The sequence below is a fragment of the Temnothorax nylanderi genome, unplaced genomic scaffold (assembly GCF_030848795.1).
Source record: "Temnothorax nylanderi isolate EJ_2023f unplaced genomic scaffold, tnyl_v1.0 TNYL_tig0343_pilon, whole genome shotgun sequence".
NCBI classification, from domain to species: domain Eukaryota; kingdom Metazoa; phylum Arthropoda; class Insecta; order Hymenoptera; family Formicidae; genus Temnothorax; species Temnothorax nylanderi.
The window spans coordinates 123,822-143,460 of NW_027249405.1; the positions used below are offsets into that span (position 1 = coordinate 123,822).

Genomic DNA, 19,639 nt, shown 5'->3' on the forward strand with positions numbered 1-19,639 from the left:
GTAGATCAATCATTCTATTGTTATAATCAGTTCTATCCATAATGACAGTTATCTGACCTTTGTCGGCCTTCGTGACAAAAATATCAGGATTATTACGCAAAAATCTTTGGCAATTACTGAACTCTCTTAAGATGTAGCGGTCTATGTATTCAACATGGATGTTCTTATTTAAAAACAATTTTAAGGAGTTCGCGATCGAGCTACGTATCGTATTTATAGCGGCTGGAGGCATTTTATAACTGCTGGTTTCAAAGTTTTTTATGGTGTCTATGGTAGTAAGTAGACGGTCCTTTTTATCGCGGTTGGTGACAGGAATACCAAAATTATCACCCAAACTTAAGATGTGAGTTATGTTATCAGGAATGTTTATGTTGGAAATGTTAATAAGCCACTTCTTTCTGTCATTATTGAGAAACGTCTTATAATCCTGTTTAGAAAATATTCTATTGAACTTATTAGTAGCCTTATGTTTCTGCTGGACATTGTGCTTCATGATTTTTCGATTGTTACTGTTAAAAAACTCAATCAATAGTTTATGCGGTAAAAGAGAGGAAAGATCGTCACGAATATACTCGATTTCGGATTTAAGAAAGTTTAAATGGTTGTTTAAATCTCTAATTTCTAAGTTTAAAATAGCGCGCTTGTATCGCTCCTTAAACATAATGAACCTGTGTTTCGCGCTGTGGCTCCTAAAGCTAATATTAATACGCAGGTGGAGGATGTGCGGTGGCAATACATCGTGTCGTCTGCAGCGGAGTAGAAAAATAAGTTGATGTCGAGCCGTGCTCATCTTCATGGTGTTATTGGTCCACGCTTTCATTAGTGTGACAACATGCCGTCCAAATCGTTTGTTGATCATATGGAAGAATCCATTATCATTGTAAGACATCATTGTTTAAGTCGATGATGTGTAAATATAAGAAATATGTGTTTGTTCCGCCAATAATAAATAACAGAAGGTGCGTATATTTAATCGACTATAATTGGCCAAAATTTTCACAATTACACGACGTTTCGACCCAAGCTTCGGGTCCTTCTCAAGTAATCTAACAACAAACAATTATAAAAATCGCAGCGTCAATACAGCGGGTCAAAACATGTACGGAATGTAAATCGTGAGTAACACTTAAAAATACCTGATCGTTTCCTTCACGCCGTGGAATGGGTACTGACCTCTACCAGCTTTTGTTTCAATGGACAGTATTATGAGCAAGTTTTTGGCAGTCCAATGGGGTCTCCATTCTCTCCCAAGGTGGCTGACATTGTAATGGAGGATTTGGAGACCCATTGCCTTGGTGCTCTTGACTTTGACCTTCCTTTTTATTGTAGGTATGTAGACGATAGTTTTGCTATAATTCCGATGTCAAGACTAAATGACATACTTGATGTGTTCAATAGTTACCACCCGCGATTAAATTTCACATATGAACTAGAAAACAACGATGGCCTCCCGTTTCTCGACACGATAGTCATCCGCGATGGAAATAGATTGACCTCGAATTGGTATAGAAAACCAACGTTCTCCGGCCGTTACACGAATTATTTCTCTAGCCATCCATTGAAATATAAAGTGAATGCAATTACAAGCTTAGTCGATCATGCTGTTCTATTGTCTGATGCTCGCTACCATGATTCAAACATCAATTTAGTCAAAAAAATTTTGGTGAATAACTCCTTCCCAATGGATCTCATTAATAAGCACATCAACAATAGAATTAAGCAGCTGCGACACAAACCAGATATTGCTAGCTCGCCGGTTCAATTTGATCCTCGACGTTGCGTGGTACTACCATATGTTAAAGATCTTGGCGGGACTATAAGTCGCACACTCAGTAATGTTGGTATTACTACAGTTTATACTGTCCCCAAAAAATTAGATACCATCATAAAAAAGGGCAAGGATTGTCTCGATAAAAACCAGTCTACTGAGGTGGTTTATAGAATCAACTGTAACGATTGTTGTGCTTCCTATATTGGTCAAACGAAGCGATACTTGAAAACTCGCGTCACGGAACATTTCAATTATATAAAAAAGATTGATCATCAGCATTCTGTGGTCAGCAAGCACCGCGTTTCTCTCGGCCACGAATTTAAATGGTCTGAAGTTGAAATACTTCATAAAAAAAAAGAGAAATCGCTGAAATGTTTCTCATCAAAAAATATTCCGATACCATTAATTTACAGAAAGATACGGACAACTTTAACCCTATTTATGACAACGTCATCTCTTGTTTATAATTTGTATTGGGGTCACCCGCTCCGTCTACCTTTCGATCTGTTCTCAACTACATGACGCGATATGTTCAGTTCGTTTCCGACTTCCATCGCATAAACATGTAATTGCTGTGCCGTTCTGACGATACTTCGTTAACTCAACGAGCATGATACGAACCGGTGCCTTTGGAAAACTTTCTCTGTGTAACTAAGTTTTTTCTTTGTTCGTGTTCCTTTTTACTTTTTTGACAACTTACTGACAAATTTATTTTTTAGCACTCTGTGACTTTTCTATCAAAATTTCACGACTTGTTGACTGAGAATTGTTTGATAATGGCACGTTTTCCTCATCAGGTATTTTTAAGTGTTACTCACGATTTAAATTCCGTACATGTTTTGACCCGCTGTATTGACGCTGCGATTTTTATAATTGTTTGTTGTTAGATTACTTGAGAAGGACCCGAAGCTTGGGTCGAAACGTCGTGTAATTGTGAAAATTTTGGCCAATTATAGTCGATTAAATATACGCACCTTCTGTTATTTTTATTTGTTAACTTTATTATTCAGTTGGAGAGATTTATTATTCAATTTTAATTTGTTATAATTTATTTATGTCTTGTTGACAAATAAAGAATGCGAGAACTTATACGTTTCACTGTAAAAAGTAATAGGTAATTTGTTACATCAAATAAAGTGTGCAGGGTGTACAACTTAATTCGGTCCGTTTTTTGCTTGAAAAATGCATTTATTTGAACGATAAAATGAAATAATACCTTATTCAAAGTACTGTCCATCGCTAGCCACTACTTTTTCCCATCTTTCTGGAAATTTATGGATTCCGTCGCGGAAGAAGCGTTCATCTTTTGAAGCCAAGAATGAATCGAGCCAATTTTTGATACCCTGTTCTGAAGTGAAGCGTATTCCAGTCAAAGCGTTCTGCATCGATCGAAACAAATGGTAGTCGGAAGGAGCAAGGTCTGGGCTATAAGCCGGGTGAGCAGAACTTCCCATCCGATATTTTCCAAATAGTTTTTAACCGGAACAGCAACATGAGGCCGAGCGTTGTCATGGTGAAAGATTATGGATTCGTGTCTGATCACATATTCTGGACGTTTTTCGGCTATAGCTCGCTTTGAACGGATCAATTGTTGCCTGTAGAAGTCTCCCGTGATGGTTTGACCAGGTTTTAGCAGCTCATAGTGGATCACACCCTTCTGATCCCACCAAATACAGAGCATTACCTTGGCACCATGGATATTCGGCTTCGGCGTTGATGTTCCCGGTTGGCCGGGCTTTATATACGATTTTTTGCGTTTCGGGTTGTCGTAGTGAATCCATTTTTCGCCCCCGGTAATGATTCGATGCAGAAAAGACTTTTTTTGTACCGTTCAAGCAACATTTCGGACATGCAAAATCGTCGTTCGATATCTCTCGGTTTCAATTCATATGGGACCCAATTTCCTTGCTTTTGGATGTATTCCGCGGCTTTGAGTCGTTTCGAAATAGCTTGTTGAGTAACTTCCAATGTTTTTGCGAGCTCTTCTTGCGTTTGACACGAATCTTGATCGAGTAATGTTTTTAATTCTTCTTGTCTTCAACACTAAAATCACCACTTTTAAATCGTCGAAACCATTCTCTGCAAGATTTATCCGATGGTGCAGATTCACCATACACTTCCACAAGCATTCGATGCGCTTCAGCTGCACTTTTCTTCCGATTGAAACAGAAAATCAAAACTTCCCGCAAATGGTGCTTATTTGGAACGAAACTCGACATTTTCAACGCAGTAAAAATTAAACTTGTTGTGCAAAACTCAAAGACTTGTAAACAATATTTGACAGATGTTGACACTTCACGATACAGCAAAAATCAGCTGTCGCCGTCAACCATTTATAGCACCTAGAGCCATCTTTTGAAAACGGACCGAACTAAGTTGTACACCCAATAACTTTATCTCAAATATATTAAAAAATTTTAAATAATAGAATCTTTGAAAAAAATTTATCATTTTTACACATTTTATTTATAGATTATATATAAATAAATGCAATATTAAAATGGAATTAAATTTGTCAAAATAAATTGACGATATTTTCTTCTTAATGGATATATACAAAGAATAAATTAGAGAAACTATTTATGTACATTATTAACAAAAGCTAAGTATATATTAAAGTCCATTTGCAAGATGAGGTTTTGTAGTCTTTGTAGTCTACTGTTTCACACTTGCACACCTACAAAGTCAATTACAGCTATTGTAGACGACCCACAACACGGTCTGAGCACAAAGATTATTGTAACTTTTTTCCGACGAAATCGCAAACGTAAGTCAGAGTCGGAAGTTAGCGTATGTCATTTCCATCGCGTTGCACGTGACTTTAATGCGACATACGTTTATGTCAATTCTTGTGCGTTGACTTAAGACGCCGACTTCGCGATTCCGTCGGAAACGGTTATGACAATCTTTATGCTCAGGCCCATACAGCAAATATTTTTTTATTGCGTTGTACTTACATCAGTAACGATTCAAGAACCAGGAAAAAAAAGTGTACGGCAAGAAAACGATGTTACTTCCTAACAACTTCTGTAGGATATTAAGTTACATAGTTTAGGATATGAAGAGAGCACGAGCAAAATTAATACAACACGAGCAAAATTACTACAGTACGAGCTGATACAACAAGAGCTTGACCGATACGACATGAGCAGAAACGAGGTTAAAACGGCAATGTCCTTCTCCTTTGCCGCGACAACCAAAAACATACAAATATGAGAGGCGACATTGGGTGCGTTCCGGCAAGACACCGCTACTGTAGTGCTACACGAATGCGTACCAGCCATTGGCTGTTCATGGTAGCCGCTACCATGAACAGCCAATGGCTGCTACGCATTCGTGTAGCGCTACAGTAGCGGTGTCTTGCCGGAACGCACCCATTCATCGGTATGCGTTTGCGGAGCGCGCTGTTAGGCTGGATTCCCATGGCAGGTATTTTCCGCGTAAAGGTCTATCCAGACAAACTTGCATAGGTGCATAACCATATGCATAAAGAAACGGATTGGTCTATTTCCTTATGCACATGCATATGGACCAATCAATTCTCTTATGCGCTATGCAAGTTTGTCTGGATTGACCTTAAAGGCCATCACACACAAAATACATAGTTTAGCATAAACGTAGCATAAGACCGTTAAACCAATAAGCATCCAGTATAAAGTCGCCATATTAATTTACATTAGATGCTCATTGGTCCAGCTGTCTTATGCTATGCTTATGCAACTTATGCAATTTTGTGTGCGACGGCCTTAAAGGTGGAAGCACATAAAATTGCGAAAGCCATATGCGCATGCGCTATGGTATCTGCATTCTGCCCATGGCTTCTGAATTTCCAGTCTACATAAACTATGCTTATGTATTTTTATGTAGATTTGAAATTCAGAAGCCATGGGCAGAATGCAGATACCATAGCGCATACGCATATGGCTTCTGCATTTTGCCCATGGTTCCTGCAATTTTATGTGCTTCCACCTTTAAGCGGGGAGCACACACTTCTGCACAACGCATAATGCGTAAGCATAAGAAAATTGATTGGTCCATATACGTGTGCATAAGGAAATAGACCAATCAATTTTCTTATGCTTATGCATTATGCGTTATGCAAAAGTCTGTTTCCCGCTTTAAGCTATATCCACACAAACTTGCATAAGCCCATAAACATAAGCATAAGAGAATTGATTGGTCCATATGCATGACCATAACGAAATAGACCAATCCGTTTCTTTATGCATATGGTTATGCACCTATGCAAGTTTGTCTGGATAGACCTTTACAGCTCAAAGTCATCTTTCTCTTTCTAATTTCGTACATTTTTCTCAGCCGAATGCGCATTACGCAGTCTATTTATTATACGTCTATGGAAAGAAACCATATGGCCGGTATTCATAGGCTGTGGTCCATTTGACGTTACAAATGCTTCGAAGCGTTCTTCTTCTCCTTCTTTCTTCATTAAAAGAAAGGAGAAAAGGAATGCTTCGAAGCATTTGTAGCGTCAAGTGGACCGCAGCCATAGTCGAATCTTATATTTAAGACCATCTTAAGTACGATCTTTGGCTGAGTTTCCACTGAGCGCGTCACGGGTCGCGTCATCACAAGTTAACCAATTAAAACATCCCATTTTATTACATTACTTGTGACGGGATGAAAATGGGATGTTTTGATTGGTTAACTTGTGATGACGCGACGCATGACGCGCTCAGTGGAAACTCTGCCTTAAGATGTTATGAACCAATCACAGAGCCGTATTAGCATCTTAAGACATTACTTAAGACGGTCTTGAAATAAGATCTGATTATGAATACCGGCCTTATGGCTTCGTTCAGATATAGCGTTTTTCATTGGCAGAACTGATGCGCATTTAGTGCACATTAAAGCCATTGTACTCTAATTTAATCTGTAATATTTAAAGTAAAATGCAAATATTTCGACTGATATAAAATGCCCAATACATGTTTTACCAAATAGTACATACAACGAAGAATATTGAGGATTTCGTGATTTAATCCGTTTATATTAAATATATATACATTTTACGTTGTATGTTGATTTGTATACGACGGTTTTAATGTGCACTGAGTGCGCACCAGTTCTGTCAATGAAAAACGCTATTAAGGTGATGGCGGAGAACGAAACGTAGGCGCTTACGTCTATCGTAAGTGTAGACGTAAGTGCTGGTCTACAACCTTGCTTTAAGTGCTCATCTACGATAGGTGTTTTAAGCCCTAAGCCCTAAGAAATTGACCAATCACAGTCAATTATTCTACTCAAATTCAACTATGATTGAACAATTTCTTAGGCCGGTATTCATAATTGGATCTTATTTCAAAACCGTCTTAAGTGCCCATCTACAATAGGTGTTTTAAGCCCTAAGCCCTAAGAAATTGACCAATCACAGTCAATTATTCTCCTCAAATTCAACTGTGATTGAACAATTTCTTAAGGCTTAGGGCTTAAAACACCTATTGTAGATGGGGACTAAGTAATGTCTTAAGTTACTAATACGGTCATTTGATTGGCTGGACGGAGTCTTAACACTGCCTTTGACTAGACTTAAGACGATCTTAGATATAAGATTCAACTATGAATACCACCCATAAGGCTTACAAGGGGAGGACCAGGTAGTGCCCTCACCGATTTAAATAAATTTTTAATATGTTGTAGGGTTAACCCCCCACTAATTAATGGTAAAGTAGCACGATGCAATACTCGAGCATTCGCAAGATATTTGCATCGAAATTTACTTATTTAGTCCATTCGCCAGGTCGATTGAGCATTTTTATCGAGGTTGATGGCTTAAGTTAATGTTTTTTTTATGTTTTTTGGGTCATAGAACAAGAATCTGTAAATAGTTTTTTCGTAAGTCGATGCAATAAAAAGTTATTAACAATTTATTTGTTTAAATTGCCCTAGCGATCAAACTATACATCCTATAAAAAAATAAACTAGAGAAAATTTGTTCCTCTTTTCACGATGAACAAAATGGCGTTTAAATTTTTCCAAAATCTTCATTATTGACGGAAATATGTCAATTTTTAGGTAATTACTGCCTACGCGTCGCGGAGTACCCTAGGAGCAAAAAAGGATAAAAAAGGAGCAAAAAAAATAAATTAAATTAAAATTAAAGGAGTAAAACTCGTGTAGTACAATTGAGCGCGAGCGCGCACGCCTAGGGTACTCCGCGATGCGTAGGCAGTAATTACCTAAAAATTGACATATTTCCGTCAATAATGAAGATTTTGGAAAAATTTAAACGCCATTTTGTTCATCGCGAAAAAAGGAACAAATTTTCTCTAGTTCATTTTTTTATAGGATGTATAGTTTGATCGCTAGGGCAATTTAAACAAATAAATTGTTAATAACTTTTTATTGCATCGACTTACGAAAAAACTATTTACAGATTCTTGTTCTACGACCCAAAAAACATGAAAAAAACATTAACTTGAGCCATCAACCTCGATAAAAATGCTCAATCGACCTGGCGAATGGACTAAATAAGTAAATTTCGATGCAAATATCTTGCGAATGCTCGAGTATTGCATCGTGCCACTTTAACATTAATTAGTGGGGGGTTAACCCTACAACATATTAAAAATTTATTTAAATCGGTGAGGGCACTACCTGGTCCTCCCTTGTTAGGGCTTAAAACACCTATTGTAGACCGGAATTAAAGGACATTTAAACTCTAAGCCGTAAGAAATTGACCAATCACAGTGGAATGTGAGGAGAATACTCGACTGTGATTGGTCAATTTTTTACGGCTTAGAGCTTAAATCTCTTTAACACAACGTTGTAGACCTGGGCTCGGTATCCGTTCCTGCCTACCGACAACTGTCGGTTCGATGAGTGTCGTTGCGCAGGTTTTTCATATCGTGTAAAAGCTGCGCCGACACCGTTAACGACGCCGACGACTGTCGGTAAACGGATTTTAGCGGAACAGAATACGGGCCCAGCACTAATGCAAGGCAGAGAAAAACGATCAAAATAAAAACTCGAAAATTTATTTTGACCATTTTTCCAAAAAATCGCTCTGTAGCAGTTTGAACGCGATGCTGCTGATTACGAATATCGTAGTTAAAGTGCGATTTTCTCATTGACCGCTGTTACACGGCGCCGTTAATCGGGTTTAATAACATCGGTAGTTCTTAGACTAGCCAATCACACTCATTCTTCAGAAGAAGGGAATAGCTGTGATTTGCCAGCCTAAGAACTACCGATGTTATTAAACCCGACGTGTAACAGCGGTCATTATTTTGGCTGCAATAGGCTGAATTTCCACTAAACGCGTCACGCGTCGCATCCCATTTTGATCTCGTTACAAATAATGTAATAAAATGGGATGCTTTGATTGGTTAACTCGTAATGACGCGACGCGTGACGCGCTCAGTGGAAACTTAGCCATATGGATTTTACGATTCGTAGTTCATGGCTTGCCACGTGGAGTCTCCTGTCGACCGTCGACCCTTAACCTCGCTTGTGGTGTATTTTGCTTATTTCGTTTAATTTGCTTTTGTCGTCTTTGCTTCTGTCGTTCTCAGTTATATTGCCTTGTATTTAATTAATATTGCTTGTATTTAATTTTTCTGGTAAGCTTAACAAACAACACCTGTTGCTTATATATGTAAGAATGTGTGTACTATAATCTGTACAAATTTTTTTTTCACGCAAGCTGCGCTGAAATATTTCCCATTTAAGTGAAAATGTCTTTTTACGGCTCACGTTAAGATTTTTCAAAATACTTTTTGTGCTTATACGATTCTATTCGGTTTCATAATCTCGTACTAAACTCGTATACTAAAAATGTTTCAGGGAACAATTTGCTGAAAAATGCAAAAATTTTGAAAGAGGTTGCTGCAGCAATTTGGATTGCGGTTTGGTTCATACATATAGATATTGCTACAAATATCAAAATGATTCGTGTAGCGTCAAGGACTGCCCATTTTTACACTGTCTTAGTGTGGAACAGTATCGTTACATGATGACTGGCAAAGCAACCGAAAATCTAAAAAGAGAAGTCGGCCGAACCTTACAGAACACCGATATATGTGGTGACTTTAAAAAAAACATTTGTACGCGAACAAAATGTAAACGTCGGCACATTAAATTAGATAAGCCTTTAGAGTGTCCGATATGTCGGGATGAGATCGTTCTGGAGACTTTTGGTACTGTAACTTGCGGACATATATTATGTTGTAACTGTTTATTTAAATTGTTGAACAATAACACAGAACAATCAATAAAAATAGATTGTCCGATATGTAGATGTAAAGGAGGATATAAAAAATTAATGTAATATTTTGCTTATGTCGTTTATTTTGCTTATGTCGTTTAATTTGCTTTTGTCGTCTTTGCTTCTGTCGTTCCCAGTATTATTGCTTTGTATTTAATTTTTCTGGTAAGCTTATCTTGTACAACACCTGTTGCTTATATATATATATATATATATATATATATATATATATATGTGTGTACTATTATCTGTACAAGTTTTTTTTTCACTCATTGTCAGGCAAATGTAATATTTTAATTTAAAATGTTAATACTATCTGTGTAACAAAACATTGTTTATATTTTTGTAATTATGTACTTTTTTCTTTTATTTAGCAGTTAAGAGTCTTGTGTACATAGCATTATTCATAGCATAAACAATGATGCTTACAAATAAGGTGTTTATTCCTTCAAAATAATTTTATTCCTTACACACACACACATACACACACACAGCAACATAATCTTGAAAGATAAAAGTTACAAAGGATTAAATAACAGTCTTAGACTAATTCTTCCAAATAGATCTCATGCAAATATATGATTGGTGAACAGTTCACAGATCATGCATACATATAAGAATTAATGGTAAATAGTATGCAAATTGAATTATAATCTCTTGTATATATCTCTTCAAAAGAGTTTTTCTGAAAGACTTTTCTTTATTATTTGGTAACTTGTATTTTTCAAGATTATATAGCTGTTATTGTTTACTTTTTATTTGTTTAGAAAACTAGAAACGATACGGTCAGAAAGAAATACATCGTAGCAAGTGAGACTATACAAAATTTAACTTATAAAGAAAGAACCTTATGAGACGAAAATTGAACCATTAATTTTACCAATTATCTCTTCCAAACCTTTTTGTCCTCTCAATTACAGTAAACGACTGTGGACGGTATGTACAAATTTAAATGTGTTACTTATTTCCTAGACACTTACAGCAAAGTTTGATACCAATTCTTCAGATTCTCTGGTAGAGTAAAAAAGCAGGTTTTATGAAAAACTTTTATTAAGCAGTTTTATTGAAAAGTTTTAATGAGAGAAAGATAATGCGACGCGAACAAACCTTATATCTATGATTACATGTAAACAAAAAATTAAAAATATCCGTAATGGCACTTTTTCTTCTGTCTGTCATTTGCTGCCTCTATGTGCTTAATCTGTAAACATATTTCATCTTTATTAAAATAAATAAATTCATAATTTAAATAGATTATGTTTAACATAAATATATATAATCTTGAAAGATAATGAAATAAAAAAAACTTGAGCAATCCAGAACATAAGTGTAGCTTTAACATTTTTTAAACACATGCTGTTTACATTTTACAACAAGATTTTCAAGATAATTTACAAGAAGCATTAGCTAATTACATTTTATTATATACATTGCAAAAATATAGGTAAAAAGAATATTTTCTTAAAACTTACACACAAAAAAATTGTTGACCATTTATTACATTGCACACAGCAGAACATGGGAAGGGGACCATCTATTTGCAACGGCAGTTGGTCCTGACAATATTTACAATAAATGTGGCCACAAGTCAATGCCTTTATATCTCGTGTCTCAACCAGCAAAATGTAACATTTGTTGCACACTGGTCGTGCATTACGTACTGAAACTAAAAAGCATTGGTTAATTCAGATTTACAATATAAATTACTGTTTGAGATTGCGATAATCATGCCGAAAGGCACGTTCGGTTGCATGCCGGTGCTCGCACGCCTTCCGCAAAAATCGGATATCTCGCATTAAAGAGATTGCATCATTGTCAAATTATAGCATGGATTTTTCCTTTATTCGCTTTCCGGAACATTCGCCAACATTTAGTCAATAACAAAGTCACGCCAACAGTTCGCACAAACAAAGCCAAGTAACCGCTCTTACACAAAGGAAAGATCCATGCTGTAAACATAGCGATCGAAAACATTTAACGATCACTTCGCATCGTCAAATGAAAACCGTGACGTAAGCACGATGACGTAGGCCGCCAATGGCCAATCACCCTCTCGAAATTATTTGGTGATCAGCCTGGAGGGATCCTCGTCTAGGAGGTGATAAAAGACCGCCGCCGCGCCGCGAATCGCTCTCGTTCGCAGATCACCCGCTTAGATACACCGCCTAGTATCTAATACGACCGCACACCGCTTTACACCGCTTTTCGCTTTGCAATCCGCATTTGCTTTTGCATCCGCAATTTGCTTTAGCACTCGCTACATCTTGCCGCTTTGCCGTGCTAGCTTCAGTGCGCGCCACCGTTCATGGCACCTTGCCTGAAACAGACTTGTAAATTCTTGTACATATTGAACATTATTAAACGTTATTTTCGTACTTGCTACCTGTTTTCTTGTGGTCGTCTCGTTACCTCGCGCTACCCCGCGCTACCGCGTGCTCTCGAACATTTCTGGTCTTTCGAGCCGGATCCGACCGGCAACCGCTAATTCGGGAGTGCTTCCTTAACGGACGACTGCAGCCATGAGCATGGATCAGAGCGCCTTGCTGAACGGTCAGCACGACATCCACAGGCGCATCGCCCACGCAATGACCAACCTACGGAAGCAGGGTGCAGACAACATTACCCTCGACGCTGTGAGAACTCGCATCCGCATTCTCGACGACCTGTGGGCCAAGTTTGAGTCAAACCACGATCTCATTCGGGCATGCTACAGAGATCTCTACACCGAGAGTGAGTACTACAAAACTGATTTTTTCGACACCGTCGAGAATGCGTACGTGCATCAGCACAGCTTACTCACCACCTGCGCAAACACTTTGAAAGCCGCGTCGCCTAGAGTGCCAGCCGGGTCGGAGCAAAGTAGCGAACACGCTCCCAAGACTTCGCTGCCGCGCATTCAATTACCGCGTTTTTCGGGAACGTACGAGGAATGGCCGCCGTTTCGGGATCTCTTCCTGTCGGTCATCGGCGAGAATTCGTCGATCTCAAATATAGAGCGGTTCCACTACCTCCGACACGATCCACACGATGCTCCACGACGCGTACCCCTACCAGCACACGCACGCTGGTAAAACGTTTAGGTAACGTTCGAACCTGATCCGTTCGGAAATAGTTCGGAAGTGCCACCACAAAAACGTTCGTCTGACGTTTGCATGGAACGTTTGTTCCTAACGTTCAGAGAACGTGCTAAGAAACGTTCAGAGAACGTGCGAATAAACGTTCACGAAACATTAGAAAGAAAAAGAAAAGCTAGTATTTTAAAGAAAAGCTATTTATTTCACAAAATTTATTTCGCAAAATTTATTTTTTTCTAAAACATCTTTCTTTTAACCACTCCTTTATCCCATCTTCTGCTTTTCCTGTGTCTAGCTTGTCTCCTCTCAATTTTTTAACTGCCGCTGAAATAACACAAAATAAAAGAAGTGTCAAAATCCCAACAAAAAATATCAGTGAAAAAAATAATGTAAGTAATGTAATGCCAATAAATCCACCAAAGATATGTTGCGAGTAATATAACACATGTGAATAAAGTACGAGTAATATCACGCAAATGAATCAGTGCAAGGCTGTTAGCTCGAATAATGTTATATAGTAATCGGGAATCGAATACGGATAAGCGTAACGGTAGTTCACAATACAACAATTGACGCGACGAGGGGGTAAGTCAAATCAAAGGCGAGACTGCCGACGAGAATGTAAACAACTGTAAAGATCTCGAATCGCGTCGAGGCGGCGAGATGTATCGGTCACGACAGAACATACGAAATCATTCAATCAAACGGAATAATTGCACTAACGCAATATTACTCATCAGTCATGGCCATCGCGGGCCCGATAGAATGCATACCGAATAGGATCGCACCTATCGCGAAACCGACTCAACCGAATGATGTCGAAAGAGATACAAGAGCTTGTCCGATATTGCATAGAAAATAACACGTACAGAGTACTTAGCGTTCGTAGTCTTATCGTCAAGGACGATGTCGGCAAAGCATGGAACGTCCTTTCTCCTGGATATCTCGTACGGAGAGGAAACCCGCGCACCCTCTCTTCCTCTATAGCGGGCGCGAGAATTACACTTCGCTCTATCGCAGGTGTAATGAGGCAACGCCGAGGCCTCGCCGGCTTGCGCGCCCCAAGATCGCTCGATAAATGCCGCGCACCGTGAACATTAACGTTAATGAGCAGCAAAAGTCACTATTCGTGTGAATTATAAGACGTTTCTGATAATACTGCTAAATAAACTTTACAACGAGAGGTTACTGAATATCGCAAGTCCGAACAAAGAAGAGAATATATCTCGCGTGTTGTCGCTTCCGCGTGCTTCGACTGACTACGCAATTTAACGCGTTGCTACAAGAATCGTGTCGCAAGCGCGGACCGGTAAGACAAAACACGATCGGGCTCGGCCCCCCTCGCCGCGTCGCTTTCGCTGTCGCTATCCGGCCCGGGGTAGCTTCGCGAGCGCGCTATTTTTCAAACACAATTATCAGAAGAAGAGTACTGAAAAGACACTGAAATTCGAAAAGATATTATATGCGTGAGCTAAAAACTGAAATAAAAACCAAACTTTCTCATCCGCCTTTGTGCATGCAAGTTTGGCGCGCGCCGACCGTCACACGTACTCGTACATTTAATCAAATTCCAGCGATTCAATTAAGGCATCTGATCTTTTTTTTATTGCTCAAACCGTGTAATACTTATATATACTTACCTTGACACTGGTTTCAAAGAAAAAAAGAAAGTTTCAATCGAAGTTCTGTGAATTCGGTGACTCATATGCACAATCACTGATAATTAATATAAGATTATACTCGCGATCGAATCATTCGGTCATTCCGAACAACCTCGCAACGTTCGGGCGGCGTGCGAGACGACCTTCGCTCAAGCATCTTCGCGCGGCTCGGCGATTTTCGTTCGGTTGGTTCGGAGGGCGGACGATTACGCGCGATCCAAACGAGAAATCGTTCTCCAAACGTTCGCCCGTCGTTCGCGTGCTGGTGGGGATGCTTCCGAGCCGAAACCCGCCGCTGAAGTCAGCGCGCTTTCCGCCGTCGGAAAGGCCGACGACCGCAAAGCGATTTTCCTCGCGACCGCGCGCGTGATCGTTCCCGACCGCCGCGGAGCCACACGAAGTTCGAGCTCTCATCGACCAAGGCTCCGAAGTGTCGATCGTGTCGGAGTCCCTGGTGCAGCGGCTGCGCCTGCCGCGATCGCGCACCCGAATGTCGATATTCGGTATCGGCGGCTCACAATCTGGATCCACACGGGGCAAGGTGTCGATGAGCCTCACGTCGACGACCACAGGAGCCACGCTCACCGCCGTCGCGTTCGTGCTTCCGCGTCTCTCCCTGTACCAGGGCTCTGGAATCAAGTGCAACACCACGTGGCCTCATCTTCAGGGGCTCCCACTCGCCGATCCTCGTTTCGCCGCCAACGACCCAGTCGAGCTGCTTCTGGGCGCTGAGGTGTGCTCGGCCATCCTGGAGGATGGTCTCCGCCGAGGAAAACCGCAAACGCCGATCGCGCAGAAAACCACCCTGGGATGGATTCTGTCAGGGGGCTGCGGTGCGACCTCTCTTCTTGGTCACCGCAGCTCACTCCACGCTCACTCCGCTGTCGTCAAGCTCACCCCCGAGGAAGGGGAGTGCGAGCGACACTCCGTGCGGGAGTGCGACACGAGCGCACATCCGCTGGCCAGTACGTCGTCCGACTGCCGGTCTCATCGCCGCTCAAGGAGTACGAGCAACACTCCGTGCGCACCCACGAGCGCACATCCGCTAGCCGGTACGTCGTCCGACGGCCGGTCTCATCACCGCCGAAGAACCTCGCCGAAACCCGCAAGTCCGTCGACGATGTCGTGCGGGTCTTCTCGCGGGAGAAGACCCGGTCGACGACGCGATCGCCGTGCTACCCGAACTGCGCGAACCCCGCACGGCGGGCGGGTTCCCAGAAACCGCGCGACTTGAACGGTCCACTACTACATCGCTCACCAAGTTAACGCGACACGCTCGCGACATTTTAAGTTTGTCCGCAGCTCCAATCCTCCTCTGGGCCGACGCCCGCGCGACACTGCACTGGGTCAAGGACACCACACCCAGGTGGAAGCCGTTCGTGGCCAACCGGGTGTCTCTTCTCCCACGGACCCCGCCTGAGACTCAGTGGCGGCACGTTCCCGGACGAGTCAACGGCGCTTCCCAGGGGATCGCTCCCAGCGAGCTGATCGACCATCCCCTGAGATGGACGGGCCCCATTTGGCTGCAGGAGAACCGAACCTGGTGGCCGGACGAGAGCGACGAGATTCCCGACGCCGAGCTGCCTGAGCGGAAAGTCGTCGTGCAATCCGCCGTCGGAAGGATCGAAACGGAGCCTTACACCCTCCGTCGATTCTCCTCGCTGCACCGTTGTATTTCTGTCCGGCTTCTCGCGTACACTTCTGTTCGTCTTCTCTCGTATATTTCTGTCCGTTTGCTCGCGTTATTAAATGTCCTTTATCGCGTTGTCGTGTCAGTTCGCATCTTTCACTTCTACCGGCCACACTTTGTCGTTTGCGCCATGACCTTCTGCTACCTACTTCGTTCACAGTGCACTGCTCACTTCACCTCTCACTGCACTCACATTAACACGGTAATTCACTCGCGGACTTATTTGCATTTCCGCGACTCAACTCACGCACGATTTCACGCTCGCGACGATACACGTGATCACCACGTGCTCCGCGCGTCGTCGCTCTCCGCCGTCGCGCCGTCACTCGCGCGAGCCTCGATCCATCGCGGCCGTCGAAAATCTCTCAACACCGCCGCCGACGGATGCGTAGGCCCACCGACACTCTCTGTCGCTCAATTGTTTTTGTCGGCCTTCCGCCAATTTACGTCCGCTTCACTTAATTATTTTTGTAGGCATTCTGCCAACGTTCAAAGTTCACCGTGCGCACTCGCGTATTTCGGCCTTCCGCCTCAATTCACCGTAATCTCGCGTCACGTCACTTCACGTTGCACGGGTCACCGAAAACTTCACGTCACTTATTTTGCGATTTGCGATTATATGTGTCTCGCGCGAGATCACCGCGTGTTATGGCACTGCGCAGCCGCGCGCCCCCCAACAGGGCCGCTCACACTCGCGCCGGTGATGCGATCATCGCGAATCGATCGCAAATCGATATCTTGCCGCGACTCCGGTCGCACCATCGAGCGCACCTTGTTTCGTCAACACTTGCCGAGGCGGGCGGGATGTTTGAGATTGCGATAATCATGCCGAAAAGCACGTTCGGTTGCATGCCGGTGCTCGCACGCCTTCCGCAAAAATCGGATATCTTGCATTAAAGAGATTGCATCATTGTCAAATTATAGCATGGATTTTTCCTTTATTCGCTTTCCGGAACATTCGCCAACATTTAGTCAATAACAAAGTCACGCCAACAGTTTGCACAAACAAAGCCAAGTAACCGCTCTTACACAAAGGAAAGATCCATGCTGTAAACATAGCGATCGAAAACATGTAACGATCACTTTGCATCGTCAAATAAAAACCGTGACGTAAGCACGATGACGTAGGCCGCCAATGGCCAATCACCCTCTCGAAATTATTTGGTGATCAGCCTGGAGGGAGCCTCGTCTAGGAAGTGATAAAAGACCGCCGCCGCGCCGCGAATCGCTCTCGTTCGCAGATCACCCGCTTAGATACACCGCCTAGTATCTAATACGACCGCACACCGCTTTACACCGCTTTTCGCTTTGCAATCCGCATTTGCTTTCGCATCCGCAATTCGCTTTAGCACTCGCTACATCTTGCCGCTTTGCCGTGCTAGCTTCAGTGCGCGCCACCGTTTACGGCACCTTGCCTGAAACAGACTTGTAAATTTTTGTACATATCGAACATTATTAAACGTTATTTTCGTACTTGCTACCTGTTTTCTTGTGGTCGTCTCGTTACCTCGCGCTACCCCGCGCTACCGCGTGCTCTCGAACAATTACCAACTAAAATATGTAAATAGTTAAAAAAAAACTTACTGTTGCTAGCTGTTCCACATGTCAAACAAGGCCATAAACATTCTCCCAACATATTAATTGTACAGATTTGCGATCTACATTTTTCTGGATAAGTTTCCCTTAAGATATACGCTAAACGTTTCATCTCTAGGTAAACTTCTTGCCGAAAAGGTCATAATATATATACATACATAAATCATATACATAAATCATGTATATTTCTAGCTAGAAAATGTGTATGTGTGCATAAACTTCAAAATAGTCTTTATAATGAGTTATCCACAGAATACAGAATAATTAACCATATCGCGGTACTTAAATAATGTTGTGTCATGCCTGTTATCAGCGTATTTTCACAAATACATAAATGTGTAAAATATTGATAAAATTAAACTTTCAATTTTGTAATATGTATATAATTCTCATAATATTGCTTTTCGAAAGCGATACATTAAAACATACATTTCACTTTCATTCGTATACGAGTATAGGTACCTATGTTTTAACGTCCCACGCAACACGCCGACGTCTTTTAGACGTCTAAACGACGTCCCGTCCGTACGTCACATGACGTACTGAAGATGTACCGAAGACGTCCAGTAGACGTCTTTTTGTACGAAAAATGTGGCGCCCAAAGACGTCCAATAGACATCGTTAGTACGTACAACGGTACGTACCAAAGGCGTCCAATAGATGTCATTGTACGTACTAACGATGTCTATTGGACGTCTTTGGGCGGTACATCGTATCACCCAAAGACGTCCAGTAAATATTGTTATATCCTTCCAGGGGGCCTAGATTACGTATCTTTTCACAAAGTAAAAATGCGAAAAGTGAACAGATTTAGATTTCAACCAATAAAATTATAGTATACTCTAGTAAATTCTTTCACTTTTCGTATTTTTACCTCGTGAAAAGATACGTAATAGGCCCCCAGGATGTAAAATGGATGTAGTGTAGACGTTTTTGATGTATATTTCTGAAAATAGCATTTATAGAGATTATTAAATTCGCGAAATGGTCGAGAAAGTAAAATCAGATTAATATTTATTTTATTATAAAAAAATACAGCTTATAAATGCTTATATATAGTACAGCTAAAATGTATATATAGTTATGCAAACATTTATTACAAGAACTATTGACTATGTTCTGCATATAGAACCATATAGGTAAAAGAAGCATAAAAAAAGAAAGTTCCTCATTTTTAAGACTCATGGGTAGTCATCACGGCCATATTAAATTCTTGCTATCAAAGGCAAGAAATTAAACCCTATTTTATTGTGCGTTCCATTTTCAAATAAAAACATTTTAATAAAAAATAACTAGATGTTTCCAAACACTTCTAAAATTGATTGAAAACTCGGAGCGTAGCTTCTAGCGTGCTTGAAATCTGTGCGGACGTGAAATGGCATGGTTTCTTTTTTTTCCTCCTTTTTTCCATAGAACAACGCTGGCCAAACTTGAAAGCATCATCGTCGTCGGCGTTATATTACGTGTGTAAAATGTAGAACAAATGTCTATCTTCTCACGCGCGCGTATTCATAAATCACTGAATAAACCTTTGAACGTGTGCAGTTGCACGGATCTTCGAATTCACGTACAATACCGTAAGGATTTATTTTCCCACTTCGAATATTTTTCAGACTTTCTTTG

General features: G+C 41.1%; 1 protein-coding gene and 1 long non-coding RNA gene across 2 annotated transcripts; one reads left to right on the top strand and one right to left on the bottom strand.

The window, feature by feature from the left end:
• The first annotated feature begins 9,198 nt into the window (after nt 1–9,198).
• Nucleotides 9,199–10,020, top strand: LOC139781529 (uncharacterized). Its single transcript, XR_011720563.1, has 2 exons — nt 9,199–9,351; nt 9,575–10,020. It is a non-coding gene; the product is annotated as an uncharacterized lncRNA (long non-coding RNA).
• A 457-nt stretch (nt 10,021–10,477) lies between these two features.
• Nucleotides 10,478–18,149, bottom strand: LOC139781519 (uncharacterized; the record flags this gene model as incomplete). Its single annotated transcript, XM_071720364.1, has 3 exons — nt 10,478–11,196; nt 11,468–11,676; nt 18,005–18,149. Coding segments are annotated over 3 exons (417 nt in total), but the record flags the coding sequence as incomplete, so codon positions are not given.
• Between the last annotated feature and the right edge of the window lie 1,490 nt (nt 18,150–19,639).